Source organism: Drosophila innubila, assembly GCF_004354385.1.
Source record: "Drosophila innubila isolate TH190305 chromosome 3R unlocalized genomic scaffold, UK_Dinn_1.0 2_E_3R, whole genome shotgun sequence".
NCBI classification, from domain to species: Eukaryota; Metazoa; Arthropoda; class Insecta; order Diptera; family Drosophilidae; genus Drosophila; species Drosophila innubila.
The window spans coordinates 19,237,114-19,264,690 of NW_022995380.1; the positions used below are offsets into that span (position 1 = coordinate 19,237,114).

Sequence of the window (27,577 nt, forward strand, 5' to 3'; positions counted from 1 at the left end):
GGTTAGGCATGCTGAAGAAAAAAGGTAGTCATTTCGGGTTTAGCATGTGACGTCACGGACGTGTTGCTTAAACGCCGGCTACCAAATAAAAATTAGTGACGCGTATCTGCGAACAAATGCGCGCGGAAAGTGAATCTTGTTTTAGTGTTGTGCATTGTTTTGATTGAGTATTTCATTGCCATTCGTAGTAAAGATAAACAAAAGTGTTTCAAACATTAACAAGTAAGAATTAGTTATCAATTACAGTACTCGAACATTCAGATTTAACTTTTGCCCTTTCAGTGAGTGACAATCGTAGAATATGGACGCCTAATGAAGTGAATATATTGCTTCGTTTATGGCTCAAAAAATTGAAATTATTTCATGGGAAAACGCGCACAGAATTATCCAAGGAATTACAAGTTCAATTCCAGAATGAAGGTATTGAAATGACAGACCGTAATATCCTGTCCAAAATGGCATTTCTCAAATGGCAATATAAACGGTTAGTTTCAAAATTCGTGTTTCAATGAACACTATGAATAACAAATGCTAATAATTTCAATAGTGCAAGGAGGAATAAATTTAAACAAAGAAACTGGAAGTACTATAAAAGATTGGATGCAATTTTCAATACGGCCGAGGATGCAAATACTAGTAAGTGAATTAGTAAAACAAGCGCATACAGTCTGTCAAGTAATTGTTTTCACAAAGTTCATTTTACTACATGTTTACTTTGTGAAAAACCCTTTTTTCAATTTAGTATGTTCATTCATATTATAAATATATATTTTATTTCTAAATGGTAATCTCAATCCAGTCAATGACGACGAGCTCAATACCAAGGTTATCAACGGGGAGGAATGCTCCCGAACTGAAGACTGCTTATCGAAAAAGAATCCATCAAGGAATGCGAAACAGGATCAAGTGTATAGCAATTCCACACCATCACGTAGGGTCTGGGATACAAAAAAAGAGGAAATCTTTCTGAGAGTATGGCAAAAACACGCACGTGATTTAGCCAAAAAAAATATTGAACACGCATATGAATATATGAGATCAGAACTCAACGATCAAGGAATTAAAATCACAGTTGCCGAAATTAAATCCAAAATGAAGTCGTTAACTAGAACGTTTCGGTAAAGTTGATAGATGTAATAAGAAATTAAGATTTTTGTTAAATGACATAATATTTATAGAAAATTTCAAAAAAGGAAAGATCCGCATACAAGATGGATTCACTACACTACAGTTGCCGAACTTCTGAAACCTACAACATCTGATCTACCTGAGCTACCTGAAAACAACGAGTGCTCTGCTAATGCTGAAAAACTCAACGATGAAGCATTACCAAGTATATGCACGAAAACGGAAGACAATCCGTCTGATGATGATTGTGAAATAGTTAGCATATCCGATGAATCTAAAGCCAAAGTATTATGGGAACTTTTTAATGATAAAGAAATTAGTATACATTCGTCAGAAGGAATTCCTGATCTTGATGATGCCGAACTGGATATGTTGCAAGATATTTCAATAGAAGATACAGGTGTAACCCAAAACTCAACACAGATCGCTCCCGAATCGCAAAGAACCAGAGAATTTGGTGAATTCGTTATCAAAGAACTAAGCATGTTGAGCGATGATCTGTTAATCGAGGCCAAAAGAGATATATACAGCATTATTTGTGCTATACAAATAAGACAACTACAGGCTAATAAAACCACACACTAAATTTAAGTAAATGTCAAATCATTCCCTTGACAAATATCTTCATCATGGATTGAACGAAGTGTAAGCTACTTTTTTTTTTTTAATTTGTTTATTTGAGTTTACGTAAATTACATGTCGATAGTGATAATAAAAAACATAATACGTCATAATCATAATAATCATCTTCATAAATGTTTGTTTGCTTAAGTATTAAATAATTGATTAAGAGATTTATTCGCATTTAAACATTTCTTGTGTTGACTCGAATTTTTATATCGATTATAAAAATGAATTGAATGCATTTAATTTTGTTTGTGGATAATCTTGTAGTTTTCAGTATTCACACAAAAACAAATTATTGAATAAATGTGAAAATGGCGCACAAACATTTTTCAAGTCGAATACACTTTTCATTTATCTTCTTTTCTTTTTTTTATGTACAAATAACAAAAAATAATAATCACTTATAATAATGATAGTCAAAGAATTAAAATTAAAAACAAAGACAATCATGAAGCAAAGCACACACACAGAAATTAGACCCTGAATGAAAATGGAACAGACTGGGAGGAACGGACGAACAGATCGGTTCACAATATATAGCGCCCATATTCAGTGGGTTATATAAATCATCGTATGCATGTATGTATGTATTTATGAATATATGTATGTATGTATGTATGATAATTTGGCTAATGGCCTAAACATCGATCTGGAATGGGGAGCCGGGTATATGCTCTTCGCCCCATTTGATTAGGAGCACGTACTGGCCACGATCGCGCACCAGATACTGCACATTGTAGTTGTTGTGCCCAGCATGCTTCACATGGAACTCCTCGCAGGGTCCCTTGGGTCCGTACATGCCCACGTAGAGGATGTTGTTGCCTGTTAGTGTCCAATGAAAAAGAAACTGCATGTTTAGTAAATGTTAAATGTTAATAATCTCAATTGACTACTTACCCGCATCTGTGGCACAGATGCTGAACTGATTCTGCTTGCCCATGTAGGCCTTCTTCAATCCCATGCCCTTGGACACTACCTTGCTGGCATCGGACTTAAAGTTGGGCAGATGGACGCCAGTGTTTTTGCCACCCTTGGCAACCTTCTGCACCGTCTCCACAATGACCGAGGACGTTTCCTGTGCACCTTCATCGGCCAGACTGTCGCCGGTGGCGTGCACCTTGAATGGTGATCCCACGATGTGCATGTTGTTGTATTTGACCGTGATGTAGTGCTCCCCGGGCAGCAATGGTGTGTAGCGCACCTTGTAGCCCTCCTCGACCTCTGTGCAGTCCATGGCCACCTTGGAGGGTCCATCGATGGAGACGGCCAATGTGCCAACTCCCGCATTGCACGTGTTGATGATAAAGTCCGCCTTGTGGCCAGTCTTCACCTCGTCCAAGCCATTGCCGCTGGCATGCACCGCAGCCGGATCGGCGACATCCTTGCCGACCTTGATTCTGAACGGAGAGTCGGGTATGTGGACGCCATTGAACTTGACGTGGATGGCATGGATGCCGTTCTCACGTGGATAGAAACGCACCGAATACATTTCACCGTCAATCACCTGGATGAAGCAATCGTCATCGGTGCCGGACGGGGCCACAATCTTGGCATCCAGCTCACCCTTGGCGCCATTCTTGCGCACCATGAACTGGTAGGGAGCATCCGCCTGGATGTTGCCCTGTGGGAACTGTTGCACCTCCAGTTTGTGGGCATCACCGGCATCCGGCGAGATGTAGACCTTGAATGGCGAGTCGGGGATGTGACGATCGTTGAACTTGAGACCGACACGATACTCTCCCGGTTCTGTCACCTTGTAGGAGACATCGCAGCTGCCGTCCTTGCGATCCTTGAACTCAATGTCCGCCTTGCTGGGACCCTCCACGGAAATGGCCAACGAACCGCCGCCAGCTTCGCGTGTCCACACATTGAACTCGGCTGCCTCGCCGACAACGCCCCGTTCCAGACCCGATCCTCCGGCCTTGACCAAATGGCTGCCAGAGTCACGCAGTGGACCCACGGTGAACTGGAAGGGTGAGCCGGGTATGTGCATCTCCGAGTAGCGCACGGAGACGGTGTGTACGCCCAGTTCCTTGGGCACAAAGTGCACCGAATAGAGGCCATCCTCCACCTCCTGGATCTCCGCATCCTCGGTGACATTGCTGGGCGAGGTGACGCAGGCGGCCAAATCGAATGAAGTGATGCCGGGCATCTTGAAGGTCAACTTGCACTGGCTGCCAATTTCGGTGATGGGAACTGCATCGCGTTCCCGCTGAATCTTCTCACGCTTGCGGTTGCTGCCCTCGCCGGCCACCTTGACGGTGAAGGGGGAACCTTCCACATGGTGATCGGCAAACTTCAGATTGACAATGTAGTAACCTGGCTCCGTTGGCTTATAGGAGATGTTGAGTGTGCCATCGTCCTTATCCGTGCACTGGATCTCCGCCTTGCTGGGACCCTCGATGGAGACAGAGAGACCGCCGAAGCCGGCATTGCGTGTGTCCACGCTAAAAATGTTGTCACTGTGGGTCTGACCCTCCTTGAGGCCCGTTCCGCCGACCTTGACCTTCTTGGCATCGCCCACCTCACGCTCGCACACGGTCACCTTGAAGGGTGAGTTGTTGATGTGCTTGCCCAGCCGCTTCACGGACACCATATGCTCGCCGATTTCGCGGGGAGTAAAGGAAATGCCAATGTTTCCGGTGGGCATGCGCTTAAGGAAGCAAGGTTCCTCCAAGCCACTGGGCGCCTGAATAGAAGCATTCAGAGCACGCAGATCATCGTCGGTGATGTCACCAGGCATGGTCACCTCCGAACAGGAACCAACCGAAATCTGGTTACGCTTGCGGCCCTCGCCCGTGATCTTGGCAAAGTAGGGTGATCCCTTGATGTGCTTATCACCAAAGCGAACCGACACCTGGTATTCACCTGGAGCAGTGGGCAGATACTGCACAGAGACAGTGCCATCTTTGTTGTCATGGTAGTTGATCTGTAATTGGGGAAATAATTACAAAACTGAATATAGGAATATGTTAATAACACTCACATCTGCCTTGCTGGGACCCTCGACAGCCATGGTCAATCCTCCTGCACTGGCGCCCTTGGTGGAGATTGTAAAGTTGGCGGGCTCGCCAGTGACGCCATGGGTCAGACCGGGTCCATAGGCGGTCACATAGCCGGAGGTTATGGAATCCACATGGAATTTGAAGGGAGATCCTGCAAAATACAAAAATAAATAAAAATAAAAATTAATAAAGATATTTTTAGTTTTAGCAACGAATTTTAGACCAATTTGTATTTTATTTATATATAGTATAGATAAATAAAATTCTTTATCATTTATATAATTTAATTCTCCCCAACACATCATTATCAATACTTTAATCGGTAATTGAAAGCATTATATCGATAATTTAAACATGTTTTATTTTTGTTTAAATCTATAATTATTGTTAGCATTTCAATGTATTATATAAGATAGTGTATTTAATTATTTTCAATTAAAAGGTATTAAATTAAAATATAGAATGATTTTAAACATTATTTATTTGCTACTATACTCTCTGAAAAAATATTCGACTTTACATTTAATATTTTTAATAATGTTATATATTTTGAAAAATCTAAATACGTAAATAAATATAATTACCTTGAACTGGCTCGCCATTGTATTTAACAACCAGCTCGTGCGATCCCTCCTCGCGTGGATCGTACTTCACGGAGACGGTACCATCACGGTTGTCCTGAATAACGGGTTTGTCTACCTTACCACTTGGCATTTTGACTTCAGCTGTAAAACAATGAAACAAATCATTAGGTAATTCCAATTACAAACCTAACATCACCTAACTCCACACTGTAAAAAACATCGCTAATAACAAAATATTCCAACTTCAGATGTAAAATCCAAACAATGTTTTTTTTCTATTAATTGATTTTAAGTTCAACATTTTGTAACCGAAAACTTGACATAACCTAAAAGCATCCTTCCCAAAAAATAAAAAAGGGCGTGCCCTCAAATGCACAGCTTTTTGAAAAGTATTGCTTATATCAATATATCCAAAATATTGTGTGGGTCGTCGCCATAAGTTTGCATATTCATAGTCAATATTCTGTTAAAAAATCATAATTTCATTTTTATGTTCGAACTAGCGTGACAATTTTTTATTGAAATGAATCTATTTTCGTATGCGTATTTTTTTTATTTTATGTCACAGCACAGTTAATTAATGGGAACAAATGTTTTGCCGTTATTTTTGCACTCGGAACTGGATTTTCATTTCATTAAAGTACTTCAAAAATGTTCAAACAGGACATCGGTATTCAAATATATTTAAATGAAAAACAAATTTTTCTATATTTAAAAAATTATATTTTTGTTTTTGTTATTCTTGCTTTCCTCACATACTGTTTATCCAATGAGATACTGTAGTATATATTTAGCAGTATATCCTTTTTTTACTATAATCCTTTTGTCACTATTTTAAAACCGTATTTTTCAAATCACTTCTCAACTCAACGAATGCTCCGCACGAACTGAGTCTGCAGTAAGATTTTCACTTTCTCAAGAAATTTCCCACAACGCCTACAACTGCTTTTATACTTTCCCACGCGCAGTCAACAAAAAAAATCGGTCCCGGATGTTTTTAAGGTCAAATATAGGACAGTCTTTTCTATTTTCTAGCCACTTATGTAGAGCACACATCATAAAAGCATAGATATATATCCAGAAATACATATATGCATTTAAGTGTCCCATTTAAGATGGAACATTTTTTCTAGACAGTTGCTGGAGTTGCTTTCAATTTGTGGACAAACATCGGGCACGTGCCTTTATTTATATTTAAAGATTGGTATTTTGGTGTTCAGTAAATTTTTATATACAAATTTCTTTATAAATACTTATACCTAATATTCCCGAATTGTATACATTTATTTTTATTCGTGTATATAGAGAAACCACGAGGGATCATTAATTTTAAGTAGTTGCCACATAAAGAGACTAAAAGAAAAAATACTGTTGTTACTCGTTTAAAAAATATCACCTGCATGGACGTTTCGGCAGTAAATATATACATATGTATATTAAGCTATATATAGTTAAGGAATCAAAATGACTCAGACTTCACAGAATGAAAAATAGCTTTATGTTCAGTGACTCTCAAACTGTTTGTCATAAATAATATAATGATAAATAAATACATCCAAAAGATTTGAATCAAAACTATTTTTTGATATGTTGCCACGACATAATCATAAATTAATGACCCACTCAAAATTTTCAATCTGTTTCAATTTGTACATAAATATCATGTCGAACATATCATAAATATTGAGAATCTGTTTGTGGGATTTTAGAAGACTCATCACTTTGATATGCTGAATTTATCTATTTATTGAGGTAATAATTCGCATTGTTTTGATCCCCCGGAAGAGTCAAAAACTGTCGCATGATTAAGTTTAGCTGAGGCAAAAACTCAGTCGGAAAACAGACAATAAATCAGAGAAGCGCGTCGCGTGCCGTGTCCAATGTTTAAAAACAAATGTTAAAAAGAAAAAACAATGAAAAAACCGCAGACATCTAGAAGATCGAGAAGAGGGAAGATTATCTTGCCGTAGTGCCAAGTGGAACGCTTTTCGGACAATTGAAAAATTTATGGGCTGGCGTTTATTGTTGATGTTCAACAATTAAAGTGGCATTTATAAACTTCCAAACTCAAAACAATATTTCTTCACAGATTTTGAATTTAAAAATTTCTTTTTAAGCAATAAAAGAATTTATATAAGCTGTAATCATAATTAAAAATTGAATTGTATTTTTCAGCTGTTCAATATCATAAAGGAAACGACATGTAAAATTAAAATAATCTGAAATACTTTTCAAAGAACTTTGCAATGTAAGCAGATGAAGAAATGCTAGAAATTGAACGTATAAAAAATGTGGTCAAGAGAACTTTATAGCTAAGACTATTCGCTTGGCTTTGGTCTTCATCTTTTAAGAAAAAAAAACCAAAATATGTTTATTAATGTTTGAACATTTGTTGCTGTCCGTGCCAGTGTCCGCCCGCGATCTGTCGCCCCTGCCCGGCCCCCTTTGGGGGCCTTCTACCTGCCAGCACCGCCCATTGAAGCATGGGAAGACACAGTCGCTGGGCCAGCGGCATCTTTTGGCATCTTCTAATGGACGCTGGCAATACAAATGAAAGATTTAATGACTCTCAAGCTGCTGTAGTCATCGCGACGATCGGATCGCAATATATGTTTTCAATATATCAGCGAAAGTTTGCGCCATTTGTGCAGAAAGAAAGGAACAAACACTAGTGAGCACAAGTGAGGTATTCGATTTTGTATTCTTTGCAATATATACTTTTTTATTTCGATTAAATCGACCAAATAAAATATCAGCTCTTTTTAGATAATCACAGAGCAAAAAACTGAATATCGAAAATTAAATATATCCATACGGATCTCTGCTTTTGTTAACGAGTGTAAACCATTAAAAAAATATTTATATTATATTAAAGATATTTATAGCATTTTAATTGCCTGATGATTCAAGGAATAAAAATTTTAATATCTGAAAAATGTGATATGTCTCCAAGTTTTTCACATTTTATAATAAATGTTTTTTTTTCTTCTATAGAAAATTTATATTTGACAAAGCAATAGAGGAAAGAAATTATTAATATCTGTAATTTTATTATTATTTACGACTCTAAAGTGTAGAATAAACTATTATAAAAGGGCAGTATACATAAAAAAAATTTGTAATGGAAATTCGCTTATTTTAGATTCAATGAACTCATTTATGCATAATATGAGAAATTAAATCTCATTTTTCTATTTAACCCTACAATAGCTATAGAAATATGTTTATGAGAAGCTTACACTTTTAATCAACGGAATATCTAATAAAGTGTCATATTTTATTGAAATACTTGTGGATTAATGTACTCTCATCCATTCTTAGCTTTACAATAATATTTTATATGACTAAAAACATTAATTAGAAATTTAATGATGTAGCCCAGTTCTTGCTGGCTAGTGCAAAACTATCAAACGCAGTCCCTGGCAGATCACATGCAAGAGGCCAAACGAATTTTACGCTTTGTTGCAAACTCTGATAATAAATCATAGAATTTAATTTGCAACAACGAGCATAAAGGCAGCAAAAGACAAATGCGTCGGTGCCATAAAAGAAGACACATTTAAAAGGCTTTTTGGTCATAATTCAAAATTGCATTGCCTCACATTGGAGAGGGGAATACACAAACACTTTAGTCACATAAATATAATGAAATTGTGTGTGTGGCCAAGCGCCGTCTTCAAATCGGAGGCATTTTCGGTCATTTTGGGTGAGATTTTGGTAATTAACACAAATGAAATAAATATTTGTGGCTTTAGTCAGCGATATTGGGCTGGGAATGGTTTTTATTGACGGCACGATGCACGTCATTTTGCCTGGCAAAATATCAAAAATATAAATATTAAAAAAAAAAATGTATAAAATGTTTATTTCAACGGCGATTGCAGAGACAACTCCAAGAAATTGTTTTACCTTGATGCGTTACAATTGAAAACGATGATATTGAATTTAATGGTAAAAAATCTGAACCATTTAATCCTTGATTCTGCGTTATGATGGTCTCATTGAAATAGACGTGTGTGCGCTCCGCGTGATCGCGTTCCGAAACGGTCACTTTATAATAATAGGGTCGAAAATAATACGAATGATCTGCCCAAGTCGCTTCCGGCGTTGGCGGTTTCTCAGATAACCAACTGAAGTGCATTTTTGTTGTAGTTTTACAATTGTATTTAATTTAATTCAAATATTTTTCGTTTATTTATTAGGTTCAAATTGTTTTTTTTTTTTTGTTTTTTGAGAGCGCGTATAAAATCGATTTTGAAATAAAGACACTTAAAATTTAGAACAATTAAATATAACAACGCAAATTGTGTTGCATATATTTTGTTGCAATCAGAGAGCAAGGATATATGTTTATTAATATTTTTGTTTTCGAAACTTAGGTATTATCCTTTTAACATATATCCTTGCTCAGCTGGGGACAGCACAAGATATTTAAATAAGGACAAGGAATTCACAAAAAAATCAATTAAGCAATGCAAATATTATATAATAGATAATTTAGTTTTAATTTTTTTATTTCTTCCATTTTTTATATAGAGAATCCTTTGACACACACACTCACAGCTACACACAGTAAATTGTTAAATTATTATTTTGATTAATTTATGTATGTGTCATTTGTTAGCGCACGATTTTAATTGCCAGCGACTTTTTGCAGGTCCACGCGTCTCCACGTCCCGATTTCAAGTGAACATCGACAGTTCCAAATCGAAATTAAGGCCAATATATAAAAGCACGCCAGTTCCTACCACAAAGATGCGTCTCTATCGAAAGCAACAGCAGCAGCAGCGACGTTGGCAGCATAGATCAACCACACACACACCTACACACAAATGCACACATTCGCACACTCAGTTGAATCTTCGAAAAAATGGCCGACGATGCTGAGGCCTTTGCTATAAAGTAGGCAAAGAGCAACAGAGCCAATGAACGATATATAAATTAAAAACAAAATAAATATAGAAAATTGGAAATATTTGTATATGACAAGTGTCTATATATTTGTATATCAAACAGACTCTATATATACACATATATGTTCGTATGATTGCTAACATAGAATGCGCCTAGAATGTGTCCTAGTATTGGTCATTTGGACATTTTAACAGTTGTCATTTCGAATTTCGAGCTCGAAAAGGTGCAAATATAAAATTCAATTTTACGTTTTTGAACTCAGGTCGTACTCACTTTACATATATACACATATAGATAAACTATATATATATAGGTACAGCTAAATAAAATACAATTTATTACTTATTGCAGCAAAAGACGACACAAAATTTATTAATATTTGGCCATTAAAAATGGCGAAGAAGTGTTTAAAAATAAATTCAATATGTTGATTTTTATAGCTTGGAGACGCAAAATATATTTAACTATAAAATTTATTAAAAATCTCTTGGAATGTCAAACATGCGTTAAGCATTTTGTCAAACTGTTTAAGTAAGCGAAATTAATCGAATATTCTACAGAATTGTAAATATGAATATGTATTCATATGCTTATGTAATTGATTTTTTAATAGACATTCGAATTTTGGCATTGAACTGCACAGCAACGGAAATCAATCAAAAATTCGTTAATTATTATTGATATTTGCGAAATTAAAAATAAACAGAGAGTATGTTAGAAAAATGAAGTTAAATTTGAGTAAAAATTAACTATTCTGTTTGAATAACATTTTAATAATAATTGTCATCAGATATTTGAGAAATTAAAAATTAACAGATTAGAGAAGTGAAATTGAATATAAGTTAAATTTAAATCAATTAATCAAAAATTCGAGAATAACAAATATAAAATATGATATTTGGAAATTAAAAATAAACGTAGATTTATGTTTGAGCATTTAAGTTTAACTTTAGTTAAACAGAGAGTTGAATGGGGAAGGAGGCAATGAAAAATCAGTGCAACAAATGCGCGACATAAAATGTCATTTGGCCAAAACGAATCATTTACAATAAACCATCTTCAAATGAAATGGAGCGCATCATAAAAACCACAAAGAGGCGACACGACGCGACGAGACGCGACACTTAAGCAACCGAGAGGCAACTTATTGAATTGATAGTCGTTGCCACTTGCGGAGAGTCTTAGCCCAAATGGAACGTGGCGCGTTGTGTGATCTTAATGAGGAGCCCAGACCCAGTTTCTGGGGATAGTACATCGACATGGGGTCTCTCAGCGTAGCCAAGCGGCGAAAATGCTTGAAAATTGCATGGAAGCGTGAAAAATCGAACAAATATTTGCATCATCAGGCGGGCAATGAATAAAATGAATACTTATTTATTGATTTGAATGAAAAACACTAGCAGAAAAGTCATCAATCATGTTGAGAATTTAATGAAATTTTGTAGGCAAACGTTTTACAACTCGTAAATCCATCGACAAACCGCACAGAATCACATAAATTCAAATAATTAACGCATCTACTCGAATACAAGTCGGAAAATTTAATACCTAATTACTTGCACGAGGCAAAAGTCATAAACCCCAAATTAACTCAAGTCAATGAACCAAACCAAAAACAAAGGAGATATTCAAAAATCGCCCACATTCATTTACATGCCAAGTGACAGACCTCCCAAAACAAAGACAACATCATTGTCATTTCCATTGTCTAATTAAGTTGTCCGACTGTCAACAATTAGCCAGATAAGCCGTCAGTTTATCTACACTCTTCTTACTCCACATTCATCTTAATCTTCATCTCAATCTCCTTCTGCAACTGCATGTCCCAGTCTCGGGTGCGTTGCCTCTGTCAAATCTTGTCCATGTTGTCTCATCGTTTATGTTTAATATTGTATTTTTAAGTCAGCACTTGTATTCATATAAATGTGTCAAAATTTACGACTGTTTTTGCTTTCTATTTTTGTTATTTCACAATACGTTTTTGCCGAGGTGCTGCACTAAATTGCAAATACATGAGCGAGACAGAAAGATTGTTTTTAAATTGCGCATAAACAATTTCTAGATTAAACCAATCAAATTTTTTGCGTTTCATTTAAATTTCGCTTGGCACTGACGCCTTGTTTTTCAAATAAAATTTGACTAAAAGTTAATAACACAGTTAAGGAATTTTGATGCAAAAATATATTTAAAAAAAAAATAAAACTGTCCCCTTTTGACTAATTGTTATATGTTAAGTATACGCACCTGTAACGTTTCCGCCGGTAGTGGGTAGTGGCAATTTCTCAAAGGCAACACTTCGATATGTAATTTCCGATTTTCCGTTGACAAGTTCGCTCTAAAAAATTAGAAAATTTAGTAGAAGGAAGTTATTATGAATTGTCTCAATTTATTTTAAATCAAACTTCAGTTACACGTCTTTTAGTCGAAGTTCTTTAAGGCAATTTAATAAAATCAAATTATTTTTCGATAAATCAGCGGCTGTCTGAAGCTTTAAAATTAAATATAATTTATAATTTTGATTAATTGCAATGGAACTGTAGTGGCACTTCTCTTACTGACACATTTTTAAATAAATAAATAAACATTTTAATAAAATATGAATGTATGATTAACTGATAAAAACTGCAGTGCCACTTATCTAAATATTTTCTAACTGAAACTTTTTTAAATAGAAAAAATTTTTAATTTGAAGATAAACTAAAATTATATTTCAGTACGACTATACTATCTACAACTCTTTAAAATGAAAATTCTCTATCTAAATAGAAAAATAAAATAAAATTTCCCTCTAATTTTAGGATCAACTTAAAATAAACTAAAGTTCCACTTTACTATCTAGAACATTTTTGATTGAAACTTTTTTTTTAAATACTACCCAGATCTAACTATAATTTTTTTTTTTCGTTACAGTTCATAATTTATTTATAATTGTAATTGTATTTTTAATCTTTAACTTAATTTTTATACTTGGTAATTTTTTGTTTGCGGACTGCTTTTAGTCGTGCATAAATAAATAAATAAATAAATAAAAAATCTCAGTAATTTGAAGTAACTTTTGGCAGTGTGTTATTATATTTAAAATAGGTTCGAAGGAAGAGAAAAAGCTGTATCTTATATCTTAATCTGTCAGCTTATTTGTTGCATCCTAATATTGTTTAAAAGTGTTTTTCACTCACCTGTGTTTTTGTTTGCGAAATCACTTTGGTCGTATGCTCCTCGACGAATTCACTGTGCGAGTATTGTTCGATGCTTTCGACAGCCTGAGGTCAATGAAAATAAAATTGAAAATTGCCAAGTTATCCACAAAATATATGCATATGTGTATGTAAGTAAATTTCATTTGAAATTCATAAAACAACAAGCAGACAATTTGGAAATCAGAACACAACCGCGAATACTACAAGAACTAACACAACTACTTCGATTCGTATACTTTGCACTTGTGATGAAAATCGCAGAAATATTTTACAATTACGAGTCGATGGCTTCTGCTTATTATTAAAACTTGATGCATTGATTGATATGGAAAAACTTAAAAGTGTGAAACAAGAAAACAGCGATGCAAAAAGGGTGAAAAACACAACAATACACAGCAAAATAATAAATATACAATTACGATTACGATTCAGACACTATGAATATGTGAATGTGAATATATGAATATGTATTCAGACGCACGCACGATTCAGGAGGAAGTGGCATTGATTGATACGCGTTGTAGTTGTAGTTTTGTGTTTTGTGGTCATGTGCAAAGAATTTCCACAACAGCTGTTGCATAAGCACATTATAATGAGTGCAAATATTGAAATAATTCCGTGCCATATCCGTGGCCAAATCGAAAAAGTCAAAGATACAAATCTCAATAAAATATTTGGGCTATTAATAAGAAGTACGCGAATACACGGCCAATCAATGGAAAAAGAGAGAGGGAACTGCTGTCGCTATATGCATTAGCTATATGCGATCCAAGCAGATCTCTACACTCATACGACATGCATCAAAAAACGTCATGAAATCTAATCAAAAAAATATTAATGAAAATAAAAAATATATATTTATGTAAAGATGGAATCTAATTTTTTTTCTGGTTGCCACCTTTTGCACTTCCAGTTGTAGAAAAACGCGACGAGACGACGATGACGACAGGCGCGAGGACAAACTCTGACTAAGAATCGGTGCACGACTAGCAATGGCGACTAGGCGTAGTATTTGGCATCCCACACGGCTCTCTTCCTCTTGCCAAACTTAATATATTCCACAAACAGCAACAACAAAAACAGCCACACTCTCACACAGTCTGCGACATTTTATATATGCGATTTTCTTATTTTAATTACTTGCAGCATTTTAGTTGCTTGCACAAAATGAATATCATATGTAGTCGCCGTTAGATGCGGCGTATACTTGATATTTGCACTGGCCACGCGATGGCCTACAACAAAAATTGTAAATCAACAACTTTCAACACCATTTACATGTGTATGTACAAAATGTCTGCCTATATTATTATTTTTATTCACATACATACATATATTTAATCTAGCTACACTTTATATACATTTTTATACGCATACAAGCATAGTTTTATATATTCATTATTTTTGTCAAAATTTCTAAATTCGTTGTATGCAGCACTAATAAAATTTCGAAACTTTTACATTACAATTTTGCTGTCTTTCCACTGAACGCAGTCTGCATTTTTATACATATTTAAATACATAACTATATTTAGCATTTTTAATTTCGCTGATTATAATTGTTAAAATAATTAAATTCACTTCGACGGTAAACAATCTGTTTATTTATGTGCCACATAATTACTTTTTCCAATCTATTTAATATGCAAATTAATTGTAGAAAATATCATTCACTTTTTAAAATGCATATATTGCAATATAATTGAGGAAGTAATCTCTGAAATTTATTTGCTAACAAAAGTTTTTATTTTTCAAATAAATGTTGTCTATATTGCTGTCTATTCTGAATATTTTTGGGCAATTCAAAAAGTAATAGATACATAAGCATCTTTAATTAAAAATTTTATTGCCGTGTGTTTCAAAATAGGGACAATAAATGTGTTTTGCGTCACGTAGACAATGTGGCATCAAGAGACGATAATGAAGCTCTTAAGTTTAAAAAAGTGGCTGTCAAAAATAGACACATGCCCTTAAGAAAGAGAGGAAAAAGAGCAAAAGAGAGAGGTATTGGGCCATAACAAAATTTAATTTGAAAGCCAACAAATTGTGCGTATATCTTGAGATTAAACACAATTAATCTTTGCTTTAAAATAGTTTCATACTTGGGCAAATTGCCCGCAATATTAATATGTTTAATTTGAATTGTTGAACTGTCTGACTGATGTGTATCTTCTGCTTGTTGTTGTTCTTGTCGTTGCTGTTAGATCTCTTAATCTTGTCAACATATTGCAGACATGTTCATTACTCACGCTGTCAACGTTAACAAATATATTTGTACTTACAACAATTTTTGCATAAAGCTGAAAGAGAATTTTTTATAAAAGTGCAAAGTATACAAATCGCGTGGTGGGTTAAGAAAATTGTTGTTAAATTAGCAATTATTATAAATTATTTGTTCAAATAATAAAAAATATATAAAAGCGCAATCAGTTCAAGTATCGAATTGGATTGGCTGTGTTAAAATTACAATCGTAACTAATAATAAATACAATTACAAACACACACAAACAACTTACGCATACTACGACTAAGTGATATTAACAAATGAAGCATTTAAACAATTCAATTATTTTGTGCATTAAATGCATAATGTAAAACAAAGCGCATTTTGTAATTTAGCATAGCATAGCAATTTTTTTTCGGGCTCAAAAATATAATTTTGAAATTATGAAAATAATAACAGAACAAATTTGCATGCAATTCAATTTGAGATTTAAAATTTTTGTAGATTTTTCTTTAAGAATTTTTGTTCTTTTAATTTTATTTTGGTTGTCATGTTTTACAATGTTGCACTTAAATTGTATTCCTTGTTTTATTGCTGAGTTTTTGGTCTTCATTGCTTGATGCATACATAAATATATACATACATATTATGTACGTCTATGTATACATAAGGTAAATTGTTTGCGTGTTTTTGTATTGCGAACAAAATGAGATTTTTTTACATAAACAATTTGTCGATAAACATGAAATTGACACACAAGACATAAACACCAATAAAATAATGACTGCGAATCTGACTAGATTTGTAAATATGTATATCTCCTGATATCTCTTAGGTGACTAGATTGATTAGAGGATAGAAATAATAATTATGATAATAATTGCTAATTTTTCAACAAATATTTCCCATTTGTGTTTTTCAGTTTCATTATCAGATGTGTAAATGTGTCAATCAGGCTACCTTAATGGAGAAGCTGCCATTCGGAATATCCTTGCCACCGAACTTGACGTTGATATCATAATCCCCAGGATCGTTCAAGGCATACAGGATGTCAAAGAAGCCATCCTTTTCGATCACATCAATGTCCACAATTTCGCTGTGAAAGAAAGACAGAATTAATCTATCTATGTAAGGAGAAGTATCAGTTTTACTCACCTGCCTTCCTTGTTGGTAATCTTACAGGTGACAGCACCGTCGCCAGCTTCACGGGCATCGACTTTCAAGTGGGATTGACTGCCGGATGACTGAATCTTGGGCACCTGCTCCACCAGCTTGCATTTCTTGGCCTCGCCGGTGGGGAATGCTTCGAGTTTGAAGGGTGATCCTTCGATTTCCTTGTCGCCATACTTGATGCTGCACTGATAAGTGCCACACTCGTCCGGCACAAAGGAGACCACATAGGTGCCGCTGGCCACCTCCTCGAGACGCGGTTGCATGGGTTTCCCCTTGGGATTCTTGATGGCCACATTGATGTCCGCCTGTCCAGCCTGCTTGGTGTCAATCTCAAATTCAGCTGGCAATGAGGCGGGCGTCTTCTTCTTCTCATTGACACCCTTAACACGAACCTTGGTCGCCTCCGATTTGGGAAAGACGGTCATCACAAATGGACTGCAAGCAGGACGTTTAGTTGGAATTGCCGACAGCTGGATAGGATATATAGACTCACCTGCAAGGCACCTCGACGTCGGCAAACTTGACCTGGCAGGTCAGAATAGATCCCGCCTTGGGCGGCACATAGTGGACCGCATAAATGCAATTACCCTTGTCCTCCACACTCAGATTATCAACGGGAATACCCTCGGTGTTGGTCAGCTTAACGGCAATGCGACCAGGTCCAGCCTCGCCCACATCCACATTGAATACAGTTGGCACACCCTCTCGCACCTGGCCATGCTCAATGCCCGGTCCATAGACCTTTACCTTGCTGGGATCCACAGTCTCCTCGACGAGCACACGGAACGGCGAACCGGGTATATGTTTATCCGCAAAACGAATGGTTATATCATACTCTCCCGGATCCGTGGCCAGATAATCCACATCACAGCTGCCATCACGATTATCTGTGCACGTCATCTTGGCCTCGGAGGGACCTTCAATGGCCAGAGATAAGCCACCATTTCCAGCACCCTTAGTTTCCACCGTAAACTTGTTCTTCTGATTGGTCAAACCCTTCTCCAATCCCGGGCCATAGGCCTTGCAACGTGTTGGATCACAGCCGCTCTTCACATTCACCACAAACGGTGAGCCCGGAACGGGAATATTATCGTACATCAGCTCAATGGTGTGACGACCTGCCTCAAAGGGTGTGTACATGATGCGGAAAATGTCATCCGTGGGTCCCTGGACAATCTTGCTGGGCAGCACATGTCCCATGGGATCGAAGATGGCGCAGGAAAGTTTCCCAGAGTCAATATTGCTGCCCACTTTGCTCATATCCACCATGAAGTCGGTGGCGGCATTCATAATGACACCTGAGGAAGGATTAGAGAGTAGATGATTAGTGAAAGAATTTGAAAAATAGAAAACATCACAGGACAACAACAAGAATAACATTTTGTGATGCGATTAGTGTAAAAAATGGTTTTAGTCTTCAACAGGGACCGTAACAGTTATCAATTTTGAAATAAGTATTTAATGCATTAAACATTTTACAATATTTAAAATGTTACTTGGAAAATTATATTTATTTTTAATTTTTAATTAGAAATTGCAACACAAAAACTTTTATTAAATATTTTCATTAAAAGTAAAAAAAAAATTGGTTGTAAGTGTTATTCAAGAGATTTAAAACTTTTTGAGATATTATATTTGCTTATTATAAAAATTGAATAAAAAAAAAAAACAAATTATATTTTCGATATTTCAGACAAAAGCTATGAAGTTAATCATTTTTGTGATTTTTAAACAAGGAATTAAATAGGACATTTTTAAAAATTAATTTTCTAAGAATATTAAATTATCGTTGTTCGATTATTCGAGTTATTCTTCAAGTCTTATTTCCAATCGATAAAAATTTATATTTGATTTTTGAAATTTAAATTAAATTTAGTCGTTAACTGCCATTTTTTGAAAAAAAACTAAAATCAAATTCATTTGTAATTAATAAAAAGTGGAAGTTTTCTCGAACTTCTATAAATACTACTATAATAGGATCTTAGGTGTAGTTCATTAGCATATTTATTTCACATTGATTTTTTTAGTTAAATTATGGTAACCATGTAAATTATGTTATCGGTCCCTAGTTTTCAACAACAACAAATGCAAGACAACAACGTAAAGAGGCGGAGGCGGAGTCAGAGATTAGCCTTTTTGGTCAGAGCTGCAACTGATAAGTGGGAATTCATTAGCATTGGCGGATTAGAGCTGGAAGTTGGAACTCGTAATTCGTAACTCGGAACTGCAACTGCAACTGCTTAAGGAGCAGATATATCCTACCATGCGGCTGAATGCCGATGCCACTGACACGAGTGTTCTTCAGATTCGGAACTGGCACAATGATCGGCTGGAATGGTGAGCCTGTGATGTGTCGCTCGTTGAACGTGATGTTGACACTGTAGTCGCCCGCCTCGGTGGGCAAATAGGCCACATTGCAGGTGCCATCTCCATTGTCCCGACAATTGATGGCCGCCTCGCAGGGACCCTCAACAGTTACTCCCAATCCACCTTGGCCAGCGCCACGTGTATCGATCATAAACTCCGCCGGCTGTCCGACAATGCCACGCTCCAATCCGGGACCAAAGGCGTGCACCTTGTTGGAATCACTGCCGGTCAGACATTGCAGGCGGAAGGGGCGTGGCGTTATCGGTGTGCCGCCAAAGCAAATGCTCAACAAGTACTCGCCCAATTGGGTGGGCGTAAAATTTACCAGAAATCCCTCAGCAGTGGGTATGATGTGAGCCTTAATTCGATTGCCCGACGGACTCGTGATCGTCACGGCCAAATCCGCCTTGGGCAAACCGTGGGTGATAATGCGAAACTGCTGCAAACTGTTCAGGGGCGCGGCTTATGAATGAATGAAATGGACTTGCACTTAGACCATGACGAGCTCACAGTATGTTTGTAGAATCAACAAAAAAGAGAGAGTTTTACTTCAGCAAGCCGAAGATTTAATACACTTGCAGGTCACAGTTGAATTTTAAGATCAAATATAAAGATACTTATTCTCGCAGAAAATGGATTTTATATAATAAATATTTTATCTTATTTATGTTAAATATCTTGAAAATCAAAAACGATTTTTAACTTTCCAACGATCGTTTTTGAATCAGCTATAAAATATAGTAATCAGATTTTTGCCAAATTTTATCAGATGAAAAATATCCAAATAGCCATATGATATAGTAGTCGTCTTTGACCCAATTTAATCTGGATATATACGACAGTACCGTTAAAACAATATGTGAGATATCTCAAAAAACAATTGATTGATCCTATGACAACGATATAATTTAGCAGTCAGATCTGAAACAAATTTGGCCAGGAAGTATAAGATAATAACATAAGCACAATCCTTGATATAGGTTAATATATCTCACAAAACACTTAATTCTTTCATATTGTACCAAAGTTTAATTTCAACCGATCGATCCTATCACAGTTTTATCTATTTATTTTTAAAACTGAGAGACTGATTAGCATGGAAACAGACGGACAGATGATCAAGACTATATCTACTCATCTCGTCGTCCTGATCAATAATATATATACTCTTCACTTGGGTAATTTTAAAATCCCTTAGGGTGTACACAATTTGGTACAATATTATAATACCCACTGCAAGAGTATAATAACCTAGTGCGTAATCTATTTACTTAAGAGTTCAATCAACTTACTAGGCTCGAGTCCGTCCACCTTGATCTTGGACACATCCACCGTCTGTTCGACCACGACCTTCTGTCCCAGAGGCACTCGCTGACCGCCATAGGTCATGGTTGTGGTGTAGGCTCCCTTCATGGGTGGAATGACCTCAACCGAGTACGTGCTGTCCTCGTTGTCGATGATGCGACATGGCACGTCCAATTTCGTGTCCTCATGAACCACTTTAACCTTCAGCTCTGCATCGCCGGCTTCGCGAGCATCCACGTTGAAGTGGGTGGGCACATTAGGACGCACACCAGGTTGCAGCCAGGGGCCAAAGGCTTGCACCTTTGAGGCATCCACGGGCACGCCCACGTATATGCGATGCGGCGAATTAGGCGTGGAGACGCCACCATAGTTGACTGAAAAAAAAAGGAAAAGAATTAAGGAAGGAGCAAGTATTACTATACATACTTTCTTTATCCTTGACACTTTTTCATAAACTTTAAGCTGTCATAACTTTGTCAAAACTTGGCCGATTTTCATGCGGAATGTCATTTTTTTCATTATTTGACACCTTTTTTAAAATTGCATTAAAATTTCAGTCATATAAAATATATCATTTTTTTTTTCATCACTGCATTTTTTCAATACATTTTCCATACTTTCCCCTTGACACTTTTTTAAAAACTTTAAACTGTCATAACTTTGTCAAAAATCGATCGATTTTCATGCGGAATGTCAATTTTTTCATTATTTGACATCTTTTTTAAATTTGCATTAAAATTTCAGTCATATAAAAAATTCATTTTTTTTCATCACTGTGCATTTTTTCAATATATATTCCATACTTTACCCTTGACACTTTTTCAAAAACTTCAAACTGTCATAACTTTGTCAAATCTTAACCGATTTACTTGTGAAATGTCAATTTTTTCATTATTTGGCCTCTAATACGACTTGGCATCAAAATTGGAAAATTTAATTTTTTTCCATTACATTACCATTACTATATTTCTGAACTAGAATAGTAAAGTGGACTGGCTGACTCACCTTCTACAGTGTGAGGTACGCCGGAAGTGGGCGTGTAGGAGACCTTCTTGGTGCCATCGGGATTGTTTTTAATCTGTACGGGCAACTTGCTGCCGTAAACATCCTGGACAACGACATCGAGCGGAGCGTTGCCAGCTTTGCTGGTGTCCACATCGAAGCTGGTAGCCTGATTGATGGTAACGCCGTTCTTCTCCAGCCCTGGACCGCTGGCCTTGACCAGCTCGGGATGGAAGTCAGTCCTTGGCAGTATCTGAGCAATGAAGGGTGACTTGGGTATGTCCTCGTTGTCGCAGAGAATGTGCACGGCATACTCTCCCACGGCAGTTGGATGATACTTGACCAATGCGGAGCCATCACCATTATCATGACACTCGATCTCGGCCTGCGAGGGACCGGCCACAGTGAAGCCCAAAGCGCCAGTCTCACCATTCGTCTCAACCACAAAGGCAGCCGGATAACCAATGACTCCACTGCTCAAACCAGGACCATAGGCAACAATGGAGGATTCCTTCTTGGGTCCAACTTTCACCTCGAACGGTGACTTGGTCACTTCCTGGCCACTGAAGGTGACCATGACCACATAGCGACCTTCCTTGGTGGGATAGTAATGGCACTCATAGGTATTGCCATCCACCTTGGACTGCATGACGTTCTGGTTCATGCCACCAGGTCCAATGACGCGCACTTCGGGCACACCCTCGCCAGCCCCCTCGGTGTGGATCTTAAAGTCCGCATCGTCTCCCACACGAACACCAGTCGCCTGGAGGCCACGTCCGGAGACACGAACCTTGCGGGCATCGGAAAGAGGCGCCACCTTGACAGGGAATGGACTGTTCGGGATGGGAGTGCCGGCAAAGAACACATTCACCGAATGGAGTCCCTGCAGTGCGGTGACGTATTCGCAGCGCCAAGTATCATTCTCCAACTGACGAACCTTGGCAGCAACCGATGTCTTATGATTGGCCGGATCAATGATGATCACCTCGGGCACACCACGACCCGCATCCTTTGTGAGTATATCGAAGAATGTAGGCTTCTTGATGGTCACCCCACTGGGTTGAATGCCTGGACCGGTTACCTTCACCTTCGAGGCATCGCCAGCGTGTCCCTCGACCTTGACGGGGAACGGCGACTTGGGAATATCACGGCCCGAATACTTAACGGTCACCTTGTGTACGCCCTCCGCCTTCGGGATGTAAGAAATCGTGTACGTGAGATTCTTGTCATTGTTGAAACGCACATCGGCCTTTTCCACCACCCCGTTGGGTCCCTCAATGTCCACATCAACAACACCTGCAAATAAATGCATATTAAAGAATTTTAAATTTGTTAAACAATTAAATTAAAAGTGAATAAAACTTACCCTTGCCTGCGGAGAAAGTTTCAACGGTGAAATTGGCAGGAGCACCAACCACAGGACCGATGGGTTCGATGCCAGGTCCATAAGCACGCACTCTATGATCGGAATTTATTGAAGAAAGCAAAGTTAGTATATTGTTCACTTTAAGATACTTTAAAAGTTAAAAATCAATAAGCTTGTAAATAACTTTAAGAAAATTCATAAGAAGTAATTTTTAAATAATTAATTCAATAATTTAAACTAAAATAACATTTCGTAAACGGCAGAAAAGTATGCAGCATTTTTCATATTTGCAGTATATACAGTTAGCAGCTAAAAGCATGCTACAATATTTTGAGCAATTGACAGAATATAGCATGCTTTTATGCGCAATTAAAATTCACACACGAAGGCAATTTTAATAGGAAAATCTAAAGCTCAGAGTCAAATTATATTTCTACTTTTCAGTGAAATTTGATATTTTCTGCAGAATGGCTGATTAAAAATAAATAACTCAGTAGCAAAACTATAGTGAGCGTCGCTATTAAAGTTCCCTAGGTTTTGACTAAGTATCTTTGGCAGAAAAGCAAATTCAAAAATAAATTTAACAAACTAAAATTTAGCAAAATAGCGGTCGATACATTAAGAATTAGCTGAGATTTACATTCAAAATATTTTATAACGCAGTTGAACATCAAAAAAGTTTTTGAGAAAGGAATCATGTTTAGTTTTACAAAATGTGTGATTGAGACAGGAGAATGAAATGCAAAAACTCGCTTTCTTTAAGCAAAAAACATTATAAGTGCTCCTTACCACAAAATCATTGTGTACATAAATTGCATAGTTGATTTTAGAGTGTAACAAAAAGCTGAATATGTAAATAACTTGAGCAGCAAAGTGCGACTTTAATTAGCAAGCGATTACTGCATGGCTACAAAGTAATTTTTGTTAATACTAATTGTTGGCAACGAAATGCGCTAATGAAGCCGCACAAAGCGCACAAGAATGTTACGACCAAAAAATGAGAAGAGGGTTAAGATACAAAAGCAGGCAAGCAGCCAGAAGTCATAAGCCGGCAAGAGATTGAGCCAGCGTGTTGAAGTATCCATTAGATACGTGTGCTCAAGGCTAGGCAGACAAGGTAAAGCCGCAGATAACAACAACAAAAATAAAACAGAATAACAACAAAATAAAACTGGTAGAACATTTAAATCATGTGAAGCGGGCGCAGACACATAAAATGTGGCCAACAAGAAAAGAGCGAATAAATATCAAAAACATAAGCCAAAAGAATTGAAGGCCGAAACGAGAAAAAAGCATGCCGAACTTACCGCGGCGGAGGAATGCTGAGTTTTGCATTTCAGACATTAAATATATAGGTATTTATTTATATATATATTTATATAGGTTTTTGGTATTCAGATAGTATATAGTTTATATATACATTTTATTGGAGAGCGGAATGGAAAACAAAAAAACAATATCCAATAAATTAAAATATTGCCCATTAAATGCATAAATTGTAAGAATAGATATATGCATGTGAGATTTATATATAGAAGAAGAGAGAGAGAAAAATAGAGTAACAAGATTAGAACTGGGATTTAAGACAAATGCAGTTGATAAAGTAAAAAAGGAGAGAATTTTCACAGATTACGTGCCATAGTTGCAATTAACTGAGAAGATTGACAATCAAATATGATTTAAAGCTCTCTCACCTGTTGGGATTCGTCTTTGGCCGCAATGGAGCACCCGTCTTCAACTTGGCGTTGGGATATTGCGACAAGTATGTCATCATCGACTGCTCATCCACATTGGGATTAACCAACTCCTCCGGTTTGATCAGTTGACGCACATTAAGCCAATCATCTGCCAGACCCATGGCCTCGGAGGCATTCTGCACAGCATCCTTGGGATCCCACATCTCCCAGTCGGGACACAGACCAGGAGCACACGCATCAACCAAAGCGCCAACCGCTTTGCCTGTGGTCCAGTCATTGGTGAAGTTATTAATGGGCATATCGGGTATCCTGGCGTGTATCCAATTCAACAAGCTGTCAAGAAAATTAAGAGTTATTGAGAAGCAGCTTAGAAAGTTGCTGTATGATTAACTTACCGCTGCTTGGGCGTTGGACCCGAGCCATTCAATTGCTTCTCATCCTCGCCATCCCACATGGGCATCGATATCGAATAGTGGAGAATGAGCGTCCATATTAAACCCAATATCAGCTTCAGTTTGCAGTCGACAATATCCGAAGAGTCTGTAAATCAGGGAACGATTACAATTTTAATTTAATAATAAAAATATATTTGTTACATTTTAAGTTTTAATCCGAAATCAAAATATTGCTACTAAATTTAATTTTTATAATAAAAAATATGTCATTTATCGATTAAAAACCTTAAAAATGGAAAACTTTATGCAAAAATAAAAAAATTTTGATATGAACTTATTTTAACTCATAAAAGTAATAATTGAATTCGATTTCTAGGACCCAAAAAAAAATATATCACAGTGATATAAATATGAAATTTTAATTTGAAATTTTTATGCACTAATAACTTGATTTCTAAATACAAATTTAAATTTAATAACAATTACTTCTATATTATTTAGCTAAAAAAAAGAGCTGATTTTTTGGTATTCACACAAAAACTGTAAATAAAAATATATACCTTTAAAAATGTATTTTTCAAGTTTATATTTTAAAAAGTTCTTAAATCTTATTTTCGATGCAAAGTCAAAGCATATAAACCTGTTGTTTCTGGGGATTGTTGTTAAACCGGGAACGGAAACGAGAACGGTAACCGTTACGAGCATTTGAAGCCGTCATAAACTTAATATATCTATTAATTGCCAAGACCAATTGCAGTGGCATCCACATCCACATCCACAGCAACTGCAGAAGCTGCCACATCTGTCAATGGCAACACCCGAGCTCCGTTTTGTTGCAAACTTGTTGTCGTTGTTGTCGTTGCCGTTGGACAAGCTGCCAATTATGTGCAAGATATTTGCTAACTGTTACAACCACTTGCTACAACCACCACAACAACGGGCCAAGCATTTGGCCTGGTCAAGTTCAGGGCTGCACGCGACCAACTTGTCTGGCCGGTTTCAGTTCATTTCATTTCACAAGACGACCTCCGAAATAGCAACAGATTTGTCTTTTGTTATGGTAATCACAAAAATTAAAATGCTGCTCTTTTTGTTTGCTTTGTGGGTTTATTGAACCGTCTTCTTTATGGCCATTTGATAACCGTTAACAAAGTGAAAGGTTCTACAGCTGATAGCTTATCATTTGGTTCCGTGACAATTAGTAAATCAGCGAAACTAACAGATTACCCAACACCTGAACACACCTACTTATAAGGTGCACTCTAACGAACTGGACTTTGAGGCCAACATTGCAGACATGACTGTTAATAATGTTAAGGCCTTAACCGGCAAAGTTGTGGCTGTTGTTGTTGTGATGTGAAATGCATTTTATTGTAGTGAAAGTTGAGAAACTTTAAGTTGCCCTGGTCAACGCTAGTAACCAAATACAGTATTTGCTTACATGTCAAATTCTAAGTGATTGCCGACAGATTGTCAGTGTCAACTACAGTGACGTCTAGCAGTATATGCACTCAGAGATTTACTAAGAGGAATGTGTAGGCGCTGCAGGTCAACAGTGCTTTATACCCTGTAACTTTTGACGGACTGTGGAGTTATGATCATACAATTATTTTAAATAAATGATTTATTTCTTTCTGTCTTTAACAGATATAAGTATTTATCTGTATAATTGAGAATTAAAATCAAAACAATATCATAACGATTATCAAAATATAATGGCTTTGATTTAAATTATTCAAAACAGATTTTAAACGAAGTTATTATTATTAATTTTGATCGTTTTTCACTTTAAATAAAAACAGGGTATCTGCTGGTCGGGCACTTAAGAGCTTTCTAGGTGCTTTCTAGTAGAACGCTTTTGCCGCTGCTTTGGCTGCTCAACGGGCCGTTAAACCATTTGCTGATACAGCGCTTCCATATACAAATACACATGCATGCAGTGGGACATCTTTTTATGGCAACACTTGTATCCCCAACCCTCTTCATCCTTCCCCTGCCCCACTCCACGTATTGTTCTACTACTAGACGACATTTGCTAAATTTGCAATTTGGCATTGTTTACTTTTAGAGCCACTTGAGGAAAGAGCGAGAGAATGGAGAAGAAACCTGCTGTTCGGCAAGTTGGCCAGGTTGGCCGAGTTAGCCAAGTTGGCCTGCCAAACGCCGTCAAATTGGCAAGCCTGTTGGCCATTTAAACGCACATCTCAATGGCCACTTAAAATGTTTAACGTTAAAAATGGTGGCATGACAAATGTATTACCCGAAGTCCATTGACATATATACTTCTATATATTCATAGAGTTAACTCCGAGCTCATCACAAAAGAAAGAGAGACAGACAGAGAAGAAAGCGGCAATTAAAACGGGGGAAGACGAAAAAGAAAATACGTTGCAAGAGATGATTTGGCTAATTAGAGAAGCGAATGTCTAACTGTGGACATCTGACAACTGGAATTGCTTGTCAACTCAATGGTTTGTTTACTCTCATCCTCTCTTCATTTCTTCCTCTCTCTTGGCCAGGTTAACACAAGAATGTTTGTAAATTATGTAGAAATATGCAAATGAATGCCAATAACCAAGATGCCATAACTGCG

The 27,577-nt window shown here is 36.8% G+C and overlaps 2 protein-coding genes and 1 long non-coding RNA gene across 5 annotated transcripts in view; 1 reads left to right on the forward strand and 2 right to left on the reverse strand.

The window, feature by feature from the left end:
* The first annotated feature begins 87 nt into the window (after window positions 1-87).
* Window positions 88-2,136, forward strand: LOC117790019. The gene is made up of 5 exons (XM_034629257.1): window positions 88-222; window positions 283-484; window positions 548-636; window positions 800-1,118; window positions 1,179-2,136. Coding segments are annotated over exons 1-5 (1,146 nt in total). The 5' UTR covers window positions 88-221; the 3' UTR covers window positions 1,714-2,136.
* The window catches only part of LOC117790016 (filamin-A), a 39,352-nt gene continuing 13,566 nt past the window's right edge, over window positions 1,792-27,577 (reverse strand). The window contains exons 4-19 of one of the 3 annotated variants that reach the window (XM_034629251.1): window positions 24,985-25,129; window positions 24,587-24,922; window positions 24,200-24,214; window positions 22,893-22,984; window positions 21,530-22,822; window positions 20,512-20,898; window positions 19,115-19,681; window positions 17,346-18,150; window positions 16,835-17,287; window positions 16,640-16,775; window positions 13,435-13,518; window positions 12,503-12,593; window positions 5,345-5,485; window positions 4,742-4,911; window positions 2,653-4,684; window positions 1,792-2,577 (exon numbers count right to left, since the gene is read on the reverse strand). In XM_034629251.1, the coding sequence (XP_034485142.1) occupies window positions 2,393-2,577; window positions 2,653-4,684; window positions 4,742-4,911; window positions 5,345-5,485; window positions 12,503-12,593; window positions 13,435-13,518; window positions 16,640-16,775; window positions 16,835-17,287; window positions 17,346-18,150; window positions 19,115-19,681; window positions 20,512-20,898; window positions 21,530-22,822; window positions 22,893-22,984; window positions 24,200-24,214; window positions 24,587-24,922; window positions 24,985-25,129 (6,932 nt within the window). In that variant the 3' untranslated portion in view covers window positions 1,792-2,392. Of the gene's footprint in view, window positions 2,578-2,652; window positions 4,685-4,741; window positions 4,912-5,344; window positions 5,486-9,253; window positions 9,486-12,502; window positions 12,594-13,434; window positions 13,519-14,353; window positions 14,452-16,639; window positions 16,776-16,834; window positions 17,288-17,345; window positions 18,151-19,114; window positions 19,682-20,511; window positions 20,899-21,529; window positions 22,823-22,892; window positions 22,985-24,199; window positions 24,215-24,586; window positions 24,923-24,984; window positions 25,130-27,577 lie in introns of those variants that run through there. The other 2 variants (XM_034629253.1, XM_034629252.1) reach the window with 2 other exon arrangements.
* Window positions 9,548-10,246, reverse strand: LOC117790028. Its single transcript, XR_004617948.1, has 2 exons — window positions 10,093-10,246; window positions 9,548-9,612 (listed from the first exon to the last, which is right to left on the reverse strand). It is a non-coding gene; the product is annotated as an uncharacterized LOC117790028 (long non-coding RNA).